General features: G+C 32.9%; 1 protein-coding gene across 4 annotated transcripts in view; it reads left to right on the plus strand.

Annotated features, from left to right (window-relative positions):
* The window catches only part of Kifap3 (kinesin associated protein 3), a 140,441-nt gene that overhangs the window by 14,577 nt on the left and 104,169 nt on the right, over positions 1-21,695 (plus strand). For all 4 annotated transcript variants that reach the window (XM_087206935.1, XM_087206934.1, XM_087206933.1 and 1 more), the window contains exons 2-8: positions 4,420-4,551; positions 5,723-5,877; positions 8,283-8,338; positions 8,862-9,003; positions 15,014-15,113; positions 16,610-16,734; positions 18,723-18,821. In XM_087206935.1, coding sequence (XP_087063061.1) covers positions 4,420-4,551; positions 5,723-5,877; positions 8,283-8,338; positions 8,862-9,003; positions 15,014-15,113; positions 16,610-16,734; positions 18,723-18,821 — 809 coding nt within the window. The remainder of the gene's footprint in view (positions 1-4,419; positions 4,552-5,722; positions 5,878-8,282; positions 8,339-8,861; positions 9,004-15,013; positions 15,114-16,609; positions 16,735-18,722; positions 18,822-21,695) is intronic.

Below are 21,695 nucleotides of genomic sequence, written 5' to 3' on the forward strand. Positions count from 1 at the left end.
TTACTGCAATTAAGTGTTCATTTTCTGATTTTAGGGACTTGAGAAAAGAGTATATACAATCTATCTATAGAAAGTATTACTAACATAATTTGAGATGTATGAGTATAGAACATATATAACCTATAAATACTTTTTTTGCTACATAATTTGAGTGTCATTGAGGAATTATTTTATTCAGATGCTAATGCTACGTTTCACACAGTTGCATGAAAGAATACATACAGAATATATACAGTGGTACTTCTGCACTCATTAATTGGTTCTGGGAGGCACAATGAGTACCAAAATTGATGAGTACCAAACAAGTTGTTTTGTTGTTTTCTTTCTTTCTTTTGCTTAATTGCTGTGTCTAAAATATCAAGTACTACATTGAATAATAGTGGTGAAAATGGTCATTCTTGTCTCACTCCTGATTTTAGAGAAAATTGTTTTCAGTTTTGCCCCATTCAGTATGATGTTAGCTAAGTCTGTCACATATAGCCTGTATTTTGTTGTGGTTTGAGCCTTCTTTGCCTAGTTTCTTCAGGGTTTTTAGTATGAAGGATGTTGAATTTTGTCAAAGGCTTTTTCTGTATCATGTGATTTTAATCCTTGATTATAGTTACGTGGTATATTTATCAATATATCCCTAGAATTAAAGCAACTGAATTATGTTGTATTATATTTTTGGTATGTTGTTGAATTTACTTTGCAAGTGTTAGGAATTCTTGCATCTGTATTCATAAAGGATATTCATCTGTAGCCCCCTCCTTGTTGTTGTAACTTTATATGGTTTTGGTATCAGAGTGATGATACTGACCTCACAGAATGAGTTTGGAAATATTCCTTCCCTTTCTATTTCATAGAATAGTTTGAGGAGCTAATATATTTGCAATTGTTCTATCTTGCTGGTGGGTTGTTCCCTTTATCAACATGTTTCTAATTTTGACATAAAGTCAGCTTGTCAGCAACTACTTCTCCTTGATTTCAGGTTCCATGTTCATGGAATGTCATTTTCCATCATTTCATTTTCAGACTGAGTCTTTGCTGGTAACGTGTTTTCTTCCAGGCAGCAAAGAATTGGGTCTTTGTTTTTTAACCCAGTCTACCAATCTGTGTCTTCTAGTTGTATTAAGACCAGTTGTACACTCAGAGTTATTATTAAAAGATAATACTAATTTCTATAATTTTGTTGTTTATGTCATGTTTTTTTCCTAATTCCCACTTGCTTATCTGTGTGTGCGTGTGGCACTCTTAAATATTTTCTTCACTGCTGACTTAGTGGTCATGAATTCCTTTTGTTTAGATTATTTTAGATGGTTTTAATTTCTTTAATTCTGAAAAATAGCTTTGCTAGATATAGTTATCTAGGTTGGAAGTTACTTTCTTTCAGGGCTTGAAATACATCATTCCATCCCCTTTTGACCTTTAGATTTTATGCTGAGAAATCTGCAGTTGTTGAGGGATTTGCCTTTATAAATGACTTGTTGTTTCTCTCTTGCAATTTTCTATATTCTTTCCTTGTTCTATACTTTTGACATTTTAGCTATAATGTGACATAAGAAAGTTCTTTTCTGGTCTTCTCTGTTTGGGGTTCTAAATGTCTTCTGTATCTAAAGCTTTCCCAAGATCTTAGAAGTTTTCTTCTTTTATTTCACTGACTAGATTTTCTGTGCCTTTATTCTCTTTGTTGCCTTCTTCTATGCTGAAAATTCATTACTTTGATCTTTTAACCATGTTCCAAAGTTCTTGGATGTTTTGTTTGTAATTTTTTTTTTTTTTTTTGCTACCGGGGATTGAACTTGGGTCCTTGCACTTGCGCAGCAGGCAGTGAAACCACTGAGCTAAATCCCCGGCCCCATGTTTGTAACTTTTTTTAACTTTGATTACCATCTAAAAGTGATAGTTGGTCAAACCCTGAATTTCTGTCTTCTCCTTGATCTGGTCTATTCATGAGGCTTCCCACTTTTTTTTACTTACTGACATTCTCATTTCCAAGCTTTTTGTTTGATTCTTGTTCAGACTGTCTGTTGAACTGCTCTTTCATGTCCTGCATTATCTTCTTTAATTCATTTAGCTGTTTCTTTGTGTCCTTTTGGAAGTCATTGATCATTTAAAAATTTTTATCTTTTGAATTCTTTGGCATTTCATCTATTTTGATATGTTTGGAATCAGTTACTAAAGAGTTATGAACCTTTGTAGAAGTCATGTTGCCTTGCTTTTTTATGTTTCTTATGTTTCTAAGTTTAGATTTATGCATCTGTTAGAATGGATAGCTTTTTCACTTTTATGTGAGAGTCATAGTGAGGAGCCTTCTTTGGGCCTTGATCTGCAGTTCTGCTCAGAGAGGAGAAAATAATCCATAGTAGGAAAGAATAGAAAAATCAGATACTGAAATACAGTAAAAACCAACTAAAGCCAACAACTGTTCTACCAATAACAATAGAAAAGAAAGGGGAAAAATAACATAGAATAAAAGGTTAAAATTATAAATGTAAAATATAATAATAATAAAGTCATAACAAAAATGGAAGTTGTGGGGAAAGGATAAAATGGAAGAAGCAAGGTTTTTTTTTTTATAAAGAGCAGTTGAGAAACAGATTAAAGAAAACAGCCAAGCATGTGGCTCATTCCTGTAATCCTAGCACTGACTGAGGCAGCAGGAGCATCTTAAGGTCAAGTACTGTTGGGTAACTTAGTGACTTAGTGAGACCCTGATTTAAACATTTTTTAAAAAGGGCCAGGAATGTAACTCAGTGCAAAGGCCCTGGGTTCAATCCCCAGTACTGCAAACAATAATAATAATGATGATAATAATAATAATAATGATAATGATAAATTAGAGATAAAAATCTGATTAAAGAATTTTTAAAAGAAGTAAAGAAAATTAGATAAATGTAAGATGGGGAAAAAAACACCAAACAAAAAATAAAGAAAAATGAGAACAAAAAATTCCTCCATGCTATGGTGTTTGGATGGATAAAATTTCTTTCCAGGATCTGTCATATTGGAATCCACCAGAGAGAGGAGAGTTGGTGAGTCACTCCTGGACCTGTTTTAGTTCCCTCATCTACTACCTAAGGGGTTGGTGGTATATAAATACTGAGACTTGCCTCCTCTTTCTCACATCCATGGGGGTCAATGATATGATATCTGCTTCAGGGCACCGTTTACTCTAGAGGCTATTTATTGTTTGTTTCCTTCATGCACAACCAGAGCCACTGCTACCCCCAGCTAGCTTTGCAGCATGTAGGTTGATCAGGTGCCCTACCCCCTGCAGAAGCCCTCCTGTCCGGGCACCTGAAGGCATGCCAAATGTCCAAGCAGAAGTGTTTCCCAACATGGTGGAGAGTGAGAGAAGCAGATAGACCACTGAGTTCTGTTGTGGAGGGGGCATCTGTGATTACTGAGTAATTTGGGCTCAGTCTCCTCAGAAATTCACATGTGGTGGTCCCCATCACAGAGGAGGATCTCCACGCCCACCACAGCCCAAGCTCCTGCTGCTTAAACTTCTGAGAGGATCTGTGACTAAGCCTGTCCTTCTCCATGCCTTTCTTGTGGCTGTCTCCACCCAGTCAATGGGGAGGGATGTTCTTTAGGACCGTGAAGTGTGGTTTTATGCTTTCTTATCCTCCTAAATAAATCCCCTTTCAAGGTGGCTCCTGGTTATAGTTACTCTGAGACATGGTAGGCAATGCAGTGGATTTCTTCTCCAAAGCTAACCAGCCATGCTGGAGGAGACACTTTCAGACTAAATCTCCACACTGGATTTACAGCCTGTCACAACCATGGGTTTGTCCTGCAGCTAGTGCTGCTGGTCAATTTATCATTGGTCTACTGGCACTCTCCCTGGATTACCTTGCATTTGTGGACTTGGGTTCCCTGCTCCCAGGGTGCTGAATTTGGTGTTGTGTTCTACTTCATACTTTTCTCTGCATTGCTCTTCTGTTTACCTGTGCTTTTTTGCTTTCCTGTCACTTCTTTCTTGATTCTTGGAATCTCTCCAGAATATAGTTTCTCCTTTCTAGTGATTCTTACAGGGTCATGTGAAAGCTACTTCTATTCTACTATCTTCTAATTTAAAAAGAAAATACAAACTTGGGAGCAGCTACCTTTGCTGTTGATGGGCTGGCTTTTAGTTGAGGTTATTCTCTCCAAAGCCATCTTGATTGCTGTATTTCATTCATTTGCTTTCATGCATGATTGTTTGAGTTAAGATAGTGCTGTTCATGAAGGTACTTTCTTACAGGACCATGAATTATATGTGTACTGCAGAGGTGGAGAAAGTTTTTATTTCTTGTCCCAAATCCAGAATAAATCTGATTCAGAAGTATATGTTAATCCACCCCACATGATTTAGAACTAGAAGAAACTAGAATAAAACCATGGACATTTTGTAAATTTCTAATCTGGTTATCTCTTTTTTATTTTATATTTTAGGAAAGTTAAAGGAGGTAATATTGATGTACATCCATCAGAAAAAGCACTTATTGTTCAGTATGAAGTGGAAGCTACCATTCTTGGAGAAATGGGTGATCCCATGTTGGGAGAACGAAAGGAATGCCAAAAAATGTAAGGTTTTTTTTATTTGTGTACATTTTGAAACATTTTATTTGTGTACATTTTGTACATAGTGAACCTTAACATACCTTATACAAATCTGTTATTATTTTGATCTTTATGGTTGTTACAGTAATCTTCATGACATACTTCATCTAAGTGAGAGATTATATTGAATTATAACTATAGAGTATTCAGAGAAAATAAGGTTTGTAATTATTAACTTGTGAAAGCAATTATAAAAAGATGTTTATATGGGCTTTTTAGTTTAAGAAATTGAGATCTTAGGTAATCCTATGCTCTTTTTTCCCTGGAATTTCAGAAACTAGTATGACTTTCAGAAATTCCCAAGTGCGGCCCAGACCTTGAATTCATCTCTTGAAAATCTTGTCTTCTGAATGTTGTCAACCCAACAACTTAGACCCTGTCTAAACATAAAAAATACAAATATACAGTATAGTTAAAGGTGGGGGAATGTATAACTGGCTCAGTGGCTCAGTGCAAACGGGTTCTCAGCCCCAATATTGAAAAAAAAGTTTAATAAAAAATTTTAAATATACTTATAGAATTTCTATTGTGTTTCTGCTCAGATTTATTGAAAGTCAAGGTTTCCCTATTCTTTGTTGAAATGAAATATGGAGATGCCTTTTTTCAGTTTTTCTCTAAGTGAACTCTATTTCTGCCTTCTTATGTTGAGCTGAAACTATTCAACAATATAGTCAATAATTTAAAAGCCTTAAAGGGTAGAACAAAAATAACTCAAATATATTAAAGAAAAAATGATAAAGGACTGAATATTGCTAGGGCTGTTGTTGCAAACAGTAGATGCCACTCTAGCAAATTGATTCATTTGTGTTAGCATTGATTCTCAAATACAATAAGGACTAAAGGTTTTATATATTTTACATCTGAAATACTGCTTTAAAATAGGACCTCTGAATATGTTGTCCTGCCTAGAGATTCAGAAAACATTTTATGTTGGCTTTTGTCATCTTGTTTGTTCAACCTAAAGAAAAGCATTGCCTTGTGTTTTGCTACTTCTAATTATAAATAACATTTATTTTGCTAAGATTCTATGGTCAAGTGCATGTAGACTGTGTAATGTATAAATAACATTTTAAAGTAGTATCACTGAATTTATCATGTGCTTTGATATCTGAGTTGGAAATTGGATATATTGCAGTATTCGTCTGAAGGGTCTCAATGCCAACACAGATATAATTTCCCTGGCACGGAAAGTGGTTGAAGAATGTAAACTTATTCATCCCTCAAAGCTAAATGAAGTAGAGCAGCTGTTGTACTATCTGCAGAACCGCCGGGATTCATTGTCAGGAAAAGGTATTTAGAACTGCTTTTTTTTTTAAATGCAAAACCTAAATTATTGGACTGTAGTTTAGATATTTGAGTATTGAGGTGTTTTGTTTTTTTTTTTAACCAGTGTTAAGAGCAAGAAAGCAAACATACTAGTTTCCTAAATGCCAGGTTTGATGCTTCTACATAAAATGATCTGATTTTGTTTTATTGTGTATGTATGTGTGTCTGTATATGGTAAAATAAAAAATAAAAGACTTTCATATTGATTGTAAAATAATACAGAATTTAGGGCACAAAACCCACTTTCTGTGCCTTAACTACTAGACTTACATTTTCTAAATTTCTTACTGATATTTAGTTTATAATTTGAGTGAATTTTTTAAATGTGTCTGTTTTTGTAAAAATGTTCAGATCTGTATCTATCTACTTTACAGTACCTTAAAAATAGTTTTTGTGAATCTTCCTTAGGAAAATACTATTTAATTTCTCAATCTCTATTGTTGCCATTTACCTATCTTCAATTTCCTTATAAAATAACTATGCTATTTAAAGTATTAGAGCTAAGGGAATGATTATTTATAGAAGATATTTTCATATAATCAAAAAGCAAAACAAAAAAAACATTAAAATGGAAAGTATCACAAATTATTTAATTCCATTTCATAGTATTTACTATTGTTTAACACTGATAATTTCTAAAATACGGTGCTTTTTAAATAACAAATCATTGCTGAAGTTTTTTGACTAGACCAAATATAGAAAATGAATAAAATTTTTGTTTGGACTTTTTAAAAATTAGTCTTCTCTTCCAATCTACAGAAAATAAAATGATTTATACCTAATATATACTTTTGTTACACATATTATATGTTCAGTGTATATTTGTTGAATGAATTGAGTGAGTATAGATTCATTTAAAATAAAAAAGAGGCATCTGAATTTGATTGCTTCTAATCACATAGCAAACAGTATATACTGTGCTTATTAATGATTTATAAGTTCTGTCTAGATATGGAAAATATCAAGAAAAGTTTTATTAAATATCTAAGAATATTCTTGTTAAGATGTCTATAAATTATGAGATAGCATCTTCAAATAAATCTAAAGTAATAAATTTCCAAATCAGTGTTTCCCCCTCCTCCCGGGAATTAAAGGAATATGAAAATATTTTTCTACATAGTATTTGCTATTTCACAGGCAGAAACCTTGCCCTGAAAGTGATTGAAACAAACCATATTTGATTTTGATTCATTACCTTAAATGATTTTTCCTTTGCTAATTACAACCACTGTCATGATAAATTATCTGATTGAGGCAAAATTTAGCTGTTGAGATTATATGACCTCATCTGAATTGGCTGGTGTCCTCTGAAAATAGTAAAGGGTAATTCTATTATATGTATTTGCTAATTATAGAATCAAATTTTGATACTTTTCAGATTTAATGTACATACACTGCTTAGATTTTTGAGCTAGATTACTAAAATATTTATTTGCTTATTTATTTGCAATTCTAGGGATGGAAGTCAAGACTTTACATACATGCTGAGCAAGCACTCTACATCCCCAATGCATTTTACTTTATTTTGAGACAGAATGTCACTAAATTGCCTAAACTGGGCTTGAAATTCTGCCTCCTAGGTAGCTGGGATTACAGGTGTGTGCCACCAAGCTCAGCTAATTAAGCATTTTTGATAGGTTTTTGTTTTTAGGAAATGAAATTATGCTTTTAATTCAATAATATACTGTAACAAATGGCTCAAAGTTGTGTTCGATGCTTTGGATGCCTCCTACTTGGGAATTGAGGATTAAATTAATATGTATATTGAATACTTGTCTTTAAATTTATGATATTTTACCGATCAGAGCAAAACCAGTTAAACATATTTTATTTTAGCTCGTAAATACACCTATCATTTCCTTTTTTCTTGTCATATTATTCAGATTATTAAATTAATGCTTTTTCTTTGCCTTAATGACTTACCTATTCCCACCTTAAATTTGAATTAGGAAAGGAAATAAAGAATACTTAGAGTTTATTATTTTGTTTCTTATTGGTAAATCTGGTTAACCACAGAGGATGTTAAGATCACTGCCCAATATACCTTGGGAATTAATTACAGATTTTATTAGTTTATGCTCTCCAAGCCCGAGTCACTGGAATAGATGGATAGGTTATGGATGTGCTTTTCTTTTTTTTTTGGTACCAGGGATTGAACTCGGGTCCTTGCACTTGTACAGCAAGCAGCAAAACCACTGAGCTAAATTCCCAGCCCCAGAAGTGCTTTTTTTATACATTTGAAAAGGTAAATTTTATCAGCCAGTTAGTCTTAATATCTCCAACTTATCTACTCAAAGATGCTGAAAAATAAAACTTACTCCAAAACTCTAAAAACCTATTTCTCATTTTTAAAAAATATATTTTTACAGAAAAAAAAGAAAAATCAAGCAAACCTAAAGATCCACCTCCTTTTGAAGGAACAGAGGTAAGACTATATGAATTCAGATCTAATTGAGGGCTAATTTTAAGCTGTTGCCTTTTGCCATCAATAATGCATATAATCATGTTAATCAGATGTGGAATTTAAAAATGACAACTTAGATTTATCTGAAAAAGGTAGATAATCAGTATTTAATTGATAATGACAAAATTATTGCTTGTGGTTTTTGACATTTTTATTTTGTTAAAATAAGTGGTAAAATGTTTTAAAATTCTTATTGCAATGTATTTTGAAATATTGTTTAATCTATTATAGATACAAATTACTTTGTATTACATTTAAAATACTCTGTATTGATTTACAAATTTTGGAGTTTATATATATCTCCTTTTGTCATAGTGCCCAAAGACCTTAAATCTCCATCAAGAAAAAGATGGCTACTATAAGTTCTTTGGAAATTTGTTTATTGTTACAAAAGATGGGATATTGATCACAAAATATCATTCCTTTGACAGGGAATCTGTGGACTGTTATTGCTAAGTACTTCTGGCCTCTTCCTTTGTTTCAGCTTGATGAAGTTGCCAACATTAATGACATGGATGAATACCTTGAGTTATTGTATGAAGATATTCCTGACAAGGTCCGAGGTTCTGCTTTGATCCTACAGCTTGCTCGAAATCCTGATAACTTGGAAGAGCTACTATTGAATGGTGATTTATTATCTATAAGTATTAAAAATAGAAATATTATTGTAAAACTTCCCTACCCTGTGCAGTTTGGATTCATAACTTAAATATTATGGATATGCATACACACTATTTTCATGTCTTAAATATTTATATTCTGAATGCTAACCCTTTTTTATTTTGTTTCTCTCACTTTTTTATGATATATCTTTTCCCATACTTAACATTAATATAATACCCTACTTAACATTAATATAATTGCTTATAAGGTAGAATTTGTATCTAGTATTTTATACTCGTTTTTTTCTGCGGCTTTTGCATTTTTGTCCTCTGTTCCTCCATTATTGCCTTTGTTTGTGTTATTTTCTTGTTTACCATTTTAATCCCCTTATTCATACATTTTCTTGAGTTTCTGTATTTTCTTAATGACTGCCTCATAACTAACAATTTTAAAAAATCTTGCTCACATTCATACCAAATTTACTTTAATAGTACATAAAAATTTACTCCAGAATACCTGTTTCCTCATTACTCTTGTACTGCTGCAGTTACACAGATTTACTTCCTGGTACTTACACATTGTAAGCTCATCAACACAAGTATATAACTATCACCACATGTATTTTTTGTAAGTCAAATAGAGTACAATCAGAAATATGATTATGTTACCTTTTTCACTTTATCCTTATAATTGCTTTTACCAGTATTTAATATTTCTTTATGTGGATTTAAATTACTATATAGTGTCTTTGTATTACTTGATTTTTTTTTTAGTTTATATCTGCTATTGAGGCCTTTTAGTCATTTTTTCATGTCAGTTACTACATTTTTCAACCTCAAATTTTTTATTTGGCTTTTATAAATTACATGTCTTTGGTGAAGCATCATTCTCATACATTCACATACTTTCCTTTAATTCTTCAGACATGAATTATTCAGTTGTTTAAATATAATAACTGGCTTAAAATCTTTATTTCACCAGTATAAAGTCTGTGCTTTCTCATGGACAGTTTCTATTAACTCTTTTATTTTCTGAATATGGGTCATGCTGTTCTGTTTCTTTACATGCCTTGTTGAAATAGTATAATGTGGCCCCTCTGAAAATCAGATTCCCACTACCTCCAGGGATTATTGCTGATGATGTTTGTTTACTGAGTTTCATAGGTTAATTCTGTAAAGTCTATGGTCTTTGTCTTTATGGCTACTGAAATCTCTTACTCTTTGTTAGGTACTGTTCCCATAGATTCATGGATCTCTTTAGTAGTCTTTCTCTGTTCCATCGGTCTGATGACTCCCATACCAATAAAATGATCTTTATTATTTTATTTTGTATTTTGACTAGAATTGTAGAATATGTAAGAAATGCTGCAATCTATCTCCTTTTTTATTTTTTTTTTGGTACCAAGGATCGAACTTGGAACCTTGCGCTTCCGCGGCAGGCGCTGGAACCACTGAGCTACATCCCCATCCCTCTTTTGGCTATTTCTTGATAATCTTTGTGCAAGTCTTGTAGTTATATTTTTTTTTTTTTTTTTAATTTTTTTCCATTAATTTTATTGGTACATTTTCGGTATAAAATACAGTTACATTCATCATTGGGATCTTGTACCATTACATGATTACCTTGGTTCTTATTTTTTCCCCCTTCCCTTGCCCTCCCTTCCCTATTTGCAAAGACTTTGTTTCCATTTTTTGCCTTTTCTCATATTTTTTCTTTTCCCTTCTTTTCCTTTCCCCTACCCCTCCCACTTCCCCTGCTCCTTTAGACCTTTTCTTCCTATTACACAGTATCAATTATACATTTTTCAAATTACAATATCAAGATCTAGGAGACATTACCACAAATTTTACAGAATTTAAAAGGATATAGAAAGCATATTATAAAAATCTTTTTTGAAATAAACTTGACAACTTCTAAGAAGTACCTTGGAAGACAAATTAATGAAACTAACTCTGGAGGAAATACAAAATTTGAATAGCACCTATTAAAGAAAGTATATTCCTAGCTTGAAAACCTACCTAAATGACTACAGCAGGCTCATATACATTTTAACTGATAAATTATATCAAACATTTAAAGCAGAAAAAAAAAATGAACACTTCTCCCCTCATTTTAGGAAATCAACATTGTGCTAATCCTAAAACTGGATGAAGATAATAGAAGAAAAAAGTATGAACATAGATAGAAATTTGTTTAACAAAACAAACTGTTAGAAGTCAGATCTGGCAGTATATAGAAAGTGGTTTTGTTATAGGGATGGCAGTGTTGGTTCAGCATTGGAAGATCCACCCCGAAAAGTCATCATTTTAACAGAGAAAAGGAAAAAGCCATATGATCCTTTCACTAGTTGGAGAAAAAGTATTGGACTAAATTCTACAGCTGTTCATGGTAAAAGCTATCAGGAGACTAGAAGTAGAACAGAACCTTCTCAACAGATTAAAGACATGTACTCCATACTTCCAGTGAGAACGCCTTATATGAATGGAGAAGATAGAGTGCTTTCTCCTTAAAATGGGGAACAAGGGCAGAAATGCTTACTCTTTATCTGTCCATTAAACTTTGAAACCTAGGCCCAACCAAAATAGTCTGGCAATAAAATGACACAATTAGGATAGGATTGGCAAAGTAGAAGCAAAATCTTTATATGTAGATGAAAAGATCATCTACAGAGAAAATACTAAGAAATCTCTAGGAGCCCCTAGAACTTGTATTTGAATTTAGCAGGATTAGAAAACACAAAGAATATATAAAAATTCAGGTCTGTGTATAATTGGTATAAATGAAGAATTGGACATTGAAATTTAAAAGTTATGTAGGAGTACAAAGGACCTAGAAAAGTTAAAAAACAAAAACAGTGTTGGAAGTCGTTTAGCACCCAATTTTAAGACTTCTTCTAAAGCTACAGTAATCAAGGCAGTGTTGGTGTAAGGAAAGACATATAGATCATTGGAATAAAACAGAGAATCTAGAAATAGAACCACACATATATGGTCCACTGAGTTTTGAAAGATTATTTAACATTAGCATTTTATAGAATATAAACTTGATTCAAGAGCCGAGGAAGAGATATTGTTTTCAGCAAATGGCACTAGAACACCTGGTATCCATATATAAAAATTTAACCTCAAGCCTTTTTTCTCCATACATGAAAATAACTTGAAGGGATCTATGAACCTAAATAAGAAAGCCTAAAAGCATAAAACTTTAAGAAGAAATTATAAGGGAATATATTTGTGAATTCAGGGTAGGCAAGAACTACCTAGGATACAAGACACATGAGGTATAAAAGAAAAAAATTGATAAATGAGGTTCCATCAAAATTTAGAACTTTAAATGACATCATTAAAATGAAAAGTAGTCCTTAAACAGACCATATTTGCTATACATATAACCTATGACCAGAATATATAAAGAACTCTCAGAGCTCATTAATAGACAACCCAATTAAAATGTAGACATAAGATGATAGCCAGTATAGCACAAGGAATGGTGTGCAACTCTAGAATCAGAAAAATACTAATCAGTACAATAGTAAGACTGAATTATACACTCATTAGGGAGATGAAGTTAAAAGTTTTAAAAGCCTTGTCATGACTTTTTCTTTTTGTTGGATTCTCCCACTTTGCATTTAATTTGTCACGCCCAATGGATTCAATCTGCTCGGTTTCCTGGGTTTGTGATCCTCATTGTCTTTTCCTAGGGTATTGTCTAAAATTTTTTGGAGTGCCTGTTTGGTATTGATGAAGTTCCTGAGGTGTTCTTTATCATGAAAGTATCTTATTTCTCCATCAATTTTGAAAGTTTTGCAGGGTACATCAATCTGGGTTAGAGGCTGTTTTCCTTTAGGGCTTGAAATACATCACTCCAAGCTCTTCTTGCCTTGAGGGTTTGCGTTGAGAAGTCTGCTGTGATTCTGATGGGCTTTCCTTTGTATGTGATTTGTTTCTTTTCTCTCACTGCTTGTAGAATTTTATTCTTCTGTTGGATTTCTGGAATCCTAAGTATTATTTGCCTATTGTAGATTTTTTTTGATTAAGGCTAACTGGAGTCCTATATGCCTCACTTATCTGTATGTCAAGTTCTTTTCTCCTTCTTGGGAAGTTTTCTGCCATCACTTCTGTGAAGAGTTTTTTATGTCATGTGCACTCTCTCTTCTTTCTTCCTTGACTCCAGTCAGTCTTATGTTATTCTTCTTTGCGTCATCTAGCAGCTGCTGGATTGATTTCTCGTGTTCCCTTACAATTTTAAAGCAATTCTTTTTTTCCTGGTCACTAATTGCAATCTTATCTTCTATATGTGAAATTCTATCCTCACATTGGTTCATTCTGCTGCGCAGACTTTCGATGGAGTTTTTAATCTCCTGGAAATCTGTTTGCATCTGCTTTATGGATTCCATTTGTTTCCTATGTTGGGATTCCATCATGTTCCTCAGATCCTCTATTTTTTGATCTGTGTCCTCTCTAGATTTATTAATCATGTCTTGCACCATGAGCACAATCTTTGCTGTTATCTGAGTAATTATTTCTGATTTCATTTTTCCCAGATCCTCTTTTGTTGCCAGTTCAGAGAGTCCAGGTGGTTGAGTATCAGATTGTTACATCTCGTTTCCCTTTGGGGTTGCTGTAGGTGATCCGAAAGTCTGTTTTTGAGGCTTGTTTATGCGTCTTCTCATTTCCCTGGGTGGGGGGTGCTTCTGGCGCCTGCGCAGCTCAGCTTCTCTGCCGTAGGAGCTTGGGATGGCCGCGGGGGAGCTTCCTTCCGGGTGCTGGGACCGGCTCAGCTTCTCTGCCTAGGAGCATGAGTTGGTGGCAGGGGAGCTTCCTTCCGGGTGCTGGGATCAGCTCACCTTCTCTGGCCTAGGAGCATCTTGTAGCTATATTTTTATTAAGATACTTTTATAAAAGAAAATGAAATAAAATTGGTCACGAAACCTAGCCCTACATTCATGACAATATAAGAAAGTAGTATTTCTAAAATGTATTAAGAAGTATTATTTTGTCTACATTATAATGGTTAGAGGCCTTTTGGGAATTACTTGATTGAACAGTGCTAAACCAGATTCTTATTAAGTAGGACTTTATGGAGATTTTATGTGTTAACAAACATTGCCTTCTATTCAAAGTATATACTGTTCTAGGGCTCTACATTGTGAATGTGGATAATACTGTGAAATACTGTTACAGGGTGTTTTTTAGTTTGCTAAAATCTACTAAGTGTATTAATAACTAATAGTTAATTCTTGTTTAATAATCTAGCCAGAAATAAACTGAGTATTTTATAACCATAATAGGTACTAATAATACAGCTTATTAAATATAGTTGATTCTTGGTACTTAAAGACAATTGAAATAATTTCTACATTTAACATGCACATATATTATTTCAGTACTTTTAAGAATTGATAAACCATGGGACAAGTCCAATTTAAAATTAATATCATTATATTTAATGTATGACAATTTTGATTAATTTATTATTTTTACCTTCCTCTGTAGATAAATCTAACAGTGAAGCTTATTAATATGCCTGGGAGATAGTTTTTTGGAAGACCTTTTGTCTTACATCTATTGGTGTGTGTTACTGAAGTAATAGATTTATTTTTGTGTATAAGTTTTATTTGGTCAACTTATTTTAGTGGAACAGGTATAAGTCTTCTAAACAAATAAAATGAAAATTTTTTCTAGATTTATTCTATTTTTTTTCTTATACCTTAAATCAGGTGTTAAAAAAGAAAAACATCAGTACTATTGTAGTAAAATTCCAAGTAGAAATACACATCAAATGAAGAGTGGCCAGTATAAGTATTCTGTTATTTTACCTAAATTATGTTTGTTTACAGTTTAGACATGTTTTAAGCAAAAGTAATATTTTAGTTTTAAAAACAGCTTTCTGTATTGGAAAGAAGCATCCTACTTTTTTGTCCTAGTTCTATCTTAGCTTTGTTATTTATTAATAAGTAGACATTTAAAACCAGTCACCTTTTATACCAGAGTCAGAGCAAATGATCATTTCTTACGTTGGCTTTTTCTATAGAAACTGCCCTTGGTGCACTAGCAAGAGTCCTGAGAGAAGACTGGAAGCAAAGTGTTGAGTTAGCTACAAACATTATTTATATCTTTTTTTGCTTTTCCAGGTAAGTATAAAAATTATAAAATAAAAGTAGTCTGTCTGTTGCTGTCAGTTTGTAGATCATTGGTCCAGTCTTTCTTTCTTTGCTTGTGCTGTGCTTCTGAACTCTTATTTTTGTCTGATTCCCATTCTCTGTCTGCTCTCGGTGACCCCATCATTCAGTCTCCACTCACCCGTGCATATGCACGTGCACACATGCATGATGGGTTAGTGTAGTGGCTTAGCATTTTAAAATGTGGGCTGTAGAAGTAGACTGTCTTGATTTGAATCCAAGCCTTGTTGCTTATTAACTGTGTGGTCTTGGGTCACTTCTCTGTGCCTTGTTTTCTTCCTGTGTAAAATTTGGATCATAAGAGTAACACTGTCTTCAGAGTGAAAGATTGAATGCTTAGTAATTTTAGATTAAGTAATTAAGAATTAAAATACTTAGAATAAAGCCTGACCCAGAATAAAATACTAATTGTTATTGGTGTATATACACTTGTAGGTGCAAATACAAGTGTATATACATTGTACATTGTACTTATGGTTTATATGTGTTGTTTTACTTTCAGCTGTATTTTAATTTCATTTTTATTCTGTATATTTAGGGGTTATAGTGTAATAATTCCTCAATACTTGTATACAGTGTGTAATGATCAGTCATGGTAATTAACATTTCTGTTGCCTTAAACATTTATCATTTCTTTGAGTTGAGAACCTTTGAATTCCTCTCTTAGTTCTTTATAAAGTGTATTCTAAACTATAAACTGTAGCCATCCTATTGTGCTGTAGAACATTGGAAATTATTCTTCCTATGTACATGTATTTTGGTACCTGTTATTCAACCTTGTACCTTTCCCCTCAAGCCTTGCCAGCCTCTAGTGACCACTATACTAGTCTCTACTTCTATGTAATCAATTGTTTTAGCTTCTACCTATAAGCAAGGACATGTACCTGTCTTTCTATGCCTAATGTAATGTTCCACTCATGTTCCCTCAAATGATAGGATTTTATTCTTTTTGTATGGCTAAGTAATATCCTATTTATAATAACATATACTATTTTGTATAATATATATAATATCAGCTTTGACTAATATAGTTATTTTATTAAATAATAGTCTGAAAAGTCTCAGAATATTTTGAATGGTTAATATGGTTATTTATAAAATGTGTTTCATTTCCAACTTCTTAAAAATAATTATATTTAAACTGTGTAAGGTAGTCCATTCCTGTGATCCCAGCCTGTGGGAGGCTGAGGCAGGAAGAATGTGAGTTCAAAGTGAGTCTGGGCTACATAGTGAGATCCTGTCTCAAAAATATATTTAAAGTAAGAATATCATGTTAAAATCTATTTAAAGTAATGTTAAGATTTCAAATATTCTGAGTATACTGTGGATATATTCATTTATTGGAATGTATATGTCCAATTTATTTCCTATGTTGTTTGTACCAATATTTGCCAAAATCAAATTTCCTATACCAGTATTTAAATAATATTAAAATCTGTTTTTTCCAGCTTTTCTCAATTTCACGGAGTAATCACTCACTATAAAATTGGAGCTCTGTGTATGAATATCATTGATCATGAGTTAAAAAGACACGAGCTTTGGCAAGAAGAACTTTCTAAGAAGAAGAAGGCCGATATCCTTTTAGGGTGCCATCTTGACCCAGACTTTGCCTCCTACTATAAATTTTGGATAAGTTATTGGGGTTTTTTAAAATATTACTAATTTTATTACTTGAAAACCATGCAAGATTATATTGAAGGTTAAGATGACATTGAAACTGGGCCAGGGATTTAGCTCAGTGGTGCCACCGCCTACCTCACAAGTGCAAGGTCCCGATTTCGATCCCCGGTACCAAAAAAAGAAAAAAAAAAAAAAAAAAAGATGAACATTGAAAGTGTGAGAATAGAGTTTGGCATTTTAACTTTTGTTTCTCCCCAACTTTATTACTCATGAGATAGAAGGAAGAAGCCACAAATGGTGCTGGATAATGGTACAGGTGATTTTCCAACAAGCTGGCCACACCACTGTGTCCTGTAAGGTCTACTTAGTGGAAGTGTGGCTCACCGTTGTTGTTTATGCCCTTCTCTCTCAGTGATTTTGATGGGAATGGAGGTAAATTTTGTGAAGAAGCTAGTTTAAAGTTCTGTTTTTATGATTTATTTAGTTAAGTGTAAAAATACTCTTCTTGGGCTGGGGATCTAGCTCAGTGGTTCCAGCGCCTGCGTCGCCTGCACTGCAAGTGCAAGAACCTGAATTCGATCCTCAGTACCAAAACAAACAAAAACATACTCTTCTTAACAAATGCAGTGATAGCTTGGTACCAATCCTGAACTTGATTCTTTCCATGATTCTGGTCACAAACTGAGTTGGACGAAAACCAAATCAAATTCACTGGTTAAGTTCAATGTTGACCTTATGAGGAAATTTGATTTGGTTTTTATCCAGATTGGTTTACAACCAGAATTGTGGAGAGAATTGAGCTCATGAACTGAGTCACCACTGTACAATTTTGAGAGGCCTATAGAATGATGGAACCTGGGAAAGGAACCTTAGAAATAATGTTTAAACTATCTTGCAATATAAATCTTTGTATTTTCCCTGACAGAGTTACATAGTCCATTCTTTAACAGTATTACTTTCTATTGTTTTAACTCCTCCTGTTTTTGAAATTCTATTTATTATAATATTCCTTTGCTTAACCACTAACTTATATTCCTTGGTTGTAGTCGTATATACAGAAGTAATATAGAACAAAGATATTCTTTCCAACATTACAATTTTCCTAGTATTTGAAGATATCATATTGCCTATTATAATATGGTTCTTCTAGGCCAGAAGTCCTATTTTATTTGTATCTGTCCTAAGGTGATATGTTTTACAGATCAACAAGCCATGATAATTCCTTTGAACTCAGTGTTTTCTCATGTCTTTTGAAAAATGAAAACATCATTCCTGTTGGGCACAGCATTATACATTTCTTAACATTCCTTTGTAAAACAAACAAAAAAAGTAGACCTTATTCTTTGGAATATTTTTCTCTTGGTGTCTGTGATCTGAAGAGGGTGCTAAAAAGCTTTACATTTAATCTTCATCCTTTGAATATTCTGGGAATCTCTGAAGTGGAATCCAGTATTCTTAGTAATTAAATCACTCCCTATAAAGCAATACTTTTTGCATGGACCCACTTAATAATCTGTTGAAAGTTGTAGACTTGGCAATTTAAATGAAATATGTGCATGCAATTTCTTGGATTTTTTTTTTTTTTTTTTTGGCAGTACTGGAGATCAAACTCAGGACCTTGTGCTTGCCAGGCAGGCACAGTGGCACTGAGCTAAATCCCCAACCCTTAATTTCTTGGGTAGTAGGAATTCAAGTATTTGATGAAGTTCAAATATTTCCTCAGCCAAGGATTAGGAATCCAAGAAAATTTTGAACCCTTGGCTAAGATGTCCTTTTAGCACAATTACTGTTCAGAGAAGAGCATTTTATTGAACCTATTGTTAGAGAAAGTAACTAGATAAACTTGTATTTAACATTTAGTAGTGCTATTTTTCATAATATTTTCAATAGAGTTCTTTTTGGTTTCAGGAAGAATGTATGATCCTTAACTTAAGTTTTTACTTGATGAAGACCTTGAAAACCAAACCTTGAAGAAAGATTATGAAAAAACCTTTAAAAAGTACCAGGGGCTTGTGGTAAAACAAGAACAGCTATTGAGAGGTATGAATTCTTAAGCAGTGAGAAAAGCAACAAAGTATTTACTCTAAATACATTTATTTTGTTCCTTTTTTGTTGTACCAGTAAGCTAATATCAGAATAATGAAAGTTTTATAAATTTTAATATGTTGAACCCTTCTCTCCTTAATAATTTTTAAATTTCATTCTACTGTTTTTCCCCATTTAACCCTTACATATATTTTAATTTGGTTTGTGACCTTTTCAAAAAGAATCTTTATTTCTAAGACTGTTAGTGTACATATTTTATAAAGTGATTTATTTGTTTTCTGAGAAAGTGATATGAGTTTTCAAAATAATCTCTTTAATAGAAAAATTCTTTGTTCCTAAGCTTTATTGAAGAATATTAGACTTTACTAGCGTGTTTTTTGCAGTCACTGATAAGATGCAAAATTTTATGATGGCCAGAGAGAATGATGTATGTCTTTTCAGTTTTATATCATCTATTCCTGGTTTGTATTTGGATATGGATTTTTAGTTTAGCTCATTGGTCATTTGATTATTTTTGTGCATGAAAATATTTGCTAACTTTCAAAATACTTTTAGACGCTTTTTTAGCACTTTTAATTACATAGTTTTCAAAAATATTTCTTGAGTAATTAGCTCACCTATTGTTTATTTTTTATTCACATGTATTTGTGGTACATAGTGAGCACATTTATTGTGAGTAGTTGATACATGTACATGACACATACTCATTCTTTTGACTTCTCCTTTCCCTCCCCTCCAGTATCTGCTTCCCATTTCCAAAAAAATCTATCTTCTTATTTCCTGGTTTTTTAGAAATTTTGCTCTTTGACATTTTTTATATTGTTATTTAAGCTTGTGTGTCTGATTTAATTAACTTTGAGGATTTTGTGTTTTTTTTTGTACTGGGGATCGAACTTGGGGCCTTGTGCTTGCTTGCGAGGCAGGCGCCAGAACCACTGAGCTAAATCCCCGGGATAATTCACTTAGTATTGTGGTCGCAAGGTGCATCCATTTTCCTACAAATGGCTCAAATTTATCCTTTATAACACAGTAGTACTCCATTGTATATAAATACCACATTTTCTTTATCCATTTATCTGTTGATAGACATAGGCCATTTTGAAGACTTAGCCTTTATGAATTGTGCTACTGTAAGTAATCATAGGTAAGCATGTATCCCTGTAATGATGATGTCTTTAACTCTCCCAGGAGGGGGAACATAGAAGGGGAATAGCTAGGTTGAACTGAATTTCTAGTTTTAGTTTTTTCAGAAATCTCAGTGCTGATTTCTATAATGGTCTTACTAGTTTACATTCCCACCAACAATGCAGAAGGGTTTATTTTTCCCTGCAGCCCCTAGGGTTTGTCGTTGTTTGATTTCTTGATGATAGCTATTCTTTCTGGAATAGTTAGAATCTCAATGTTGTTTTGCCTTGCTTATTGCCCATTTGTACTTCTGAGAAGTGTCCAGTCATTTCACTTGTCTGTTTTTTGGCTTGGGTCTTTTATTTGGGGGGGATCTAATTTTTTTATTTCTTTATGTATTCTAGATGGTAATCCTCTATCCAATGTATAGCTCGAAAAAAAATTTTTTTCCCATCTGTAGATTGTCTTCATTCTGTTGGTTATTTCTTTGCTATGCAGAAGCTTTTTGGCTTGAGATAATCCATTTGTTGATACTCAGTTTTATTTCTTGTACAATTGGGATTCTGTTCGGAAAGTCATTGCCTACAAATGTCTTTAAGAGCTTTTACCTATTTTGTTTTCCAGCCAATTGTTTCTGTTTTAATATTTAGATCTTTGATCCATTTTACTTTTAGTTTTGTATATGGTGAGAAAGATGGGTATAAATTTAAACTTCTGCATGTAAATAACCAGTTTTCCCAGCACCGTGTATTATAGTATTTATTTAAGCAAGCTTATGGACCATGATGTGTTATATCATAGTGCTGCTAAGACAAATGCGTATGCTGTTGTAGTAGTAGAAGTATCTGTTAAGCCTATTTGTTCAAAGGTGTGTTTCAGCTCTGATAACTGTTAATTTTTTCTTTAGTTGATCTCTTTGTGAAAATGGGATGCTGAGGTCACCCACTATGATTATGTTGGTGTTCATTTGATCTTTTATGTCCAGCTGTTTATTTCATGAATTTAGGTCCCCCAGTATTTGGTGCATACATATTTACAGTTGTTATTCCTTCCTGTTGGTTTAATACTTCAACCCCCCAAGTTGTTTTAGCTATTCTCTTTTTTATTTTGATATAAGTTTTAGAATCAACTTATCAAATTCCACCAAAAATAATTTGTAAGGTTTTAAGGTTGCATGAGATCTATAGATCAGATCTATAGATCAATTTTAGAAGAATTGACATCTTAACAATATTTAGTCTTTTGACTCAAAAGTTTGAGTATACTTCTCTATTTACATAGATCTTTTAATTTCCCCTACCAATACTATGTTATCTTCAGTCTATAGTTCTCTCATATCTTTTGTCCAATTTATCTCTAAGTATTTCATATTTCCTATTGCTGTTGTAAGCACTTTTTTTAAAAAATGAACTTTTGATCGCAGTTTAGCAATCTGTACAATGCTGTTTATTCCATCCAATATAGTTTTATTGATTGATTTTGTCTACATAGATGCTTTCCTGTTTTATTGATTCTACTTTGATCTTTATTATTTTCTTTCTTTGGCTTTAATTTGTTGTTACTTTGTTGTTTTATAAGGTGGAAACTGAGGTCATTAATCCAAGACTTTTCTTCTATAATATAGATACCTAGTGCTACTGGAATAAGTTTTCCTTTAACCACTGACTTGATAGCATCCCAGAGATTTTGATATGTCATTTTTTCTTTTTCATTTAGTTGAAATAGTTCACAATTTCCCTGACC

This window comes from Heterocephalus glaber, unplaced genomic scaffold (genome assembly GCF_053883595.1).
Source record: "Heterocephalus glaber isolate CG9 unplaced genomic scaffold, H.glaber_assembly_v1.0 deba00000738, whole genome shotgun sequence".
In the NCBI taxonomy this organism is placed as follows: domain Eukaryota; kingdom Metazoa; phylum Chordata; class Mammalia; order Rodentia; family Bathyergidae; genus Heterocephalus; species Heterocephalus glaber.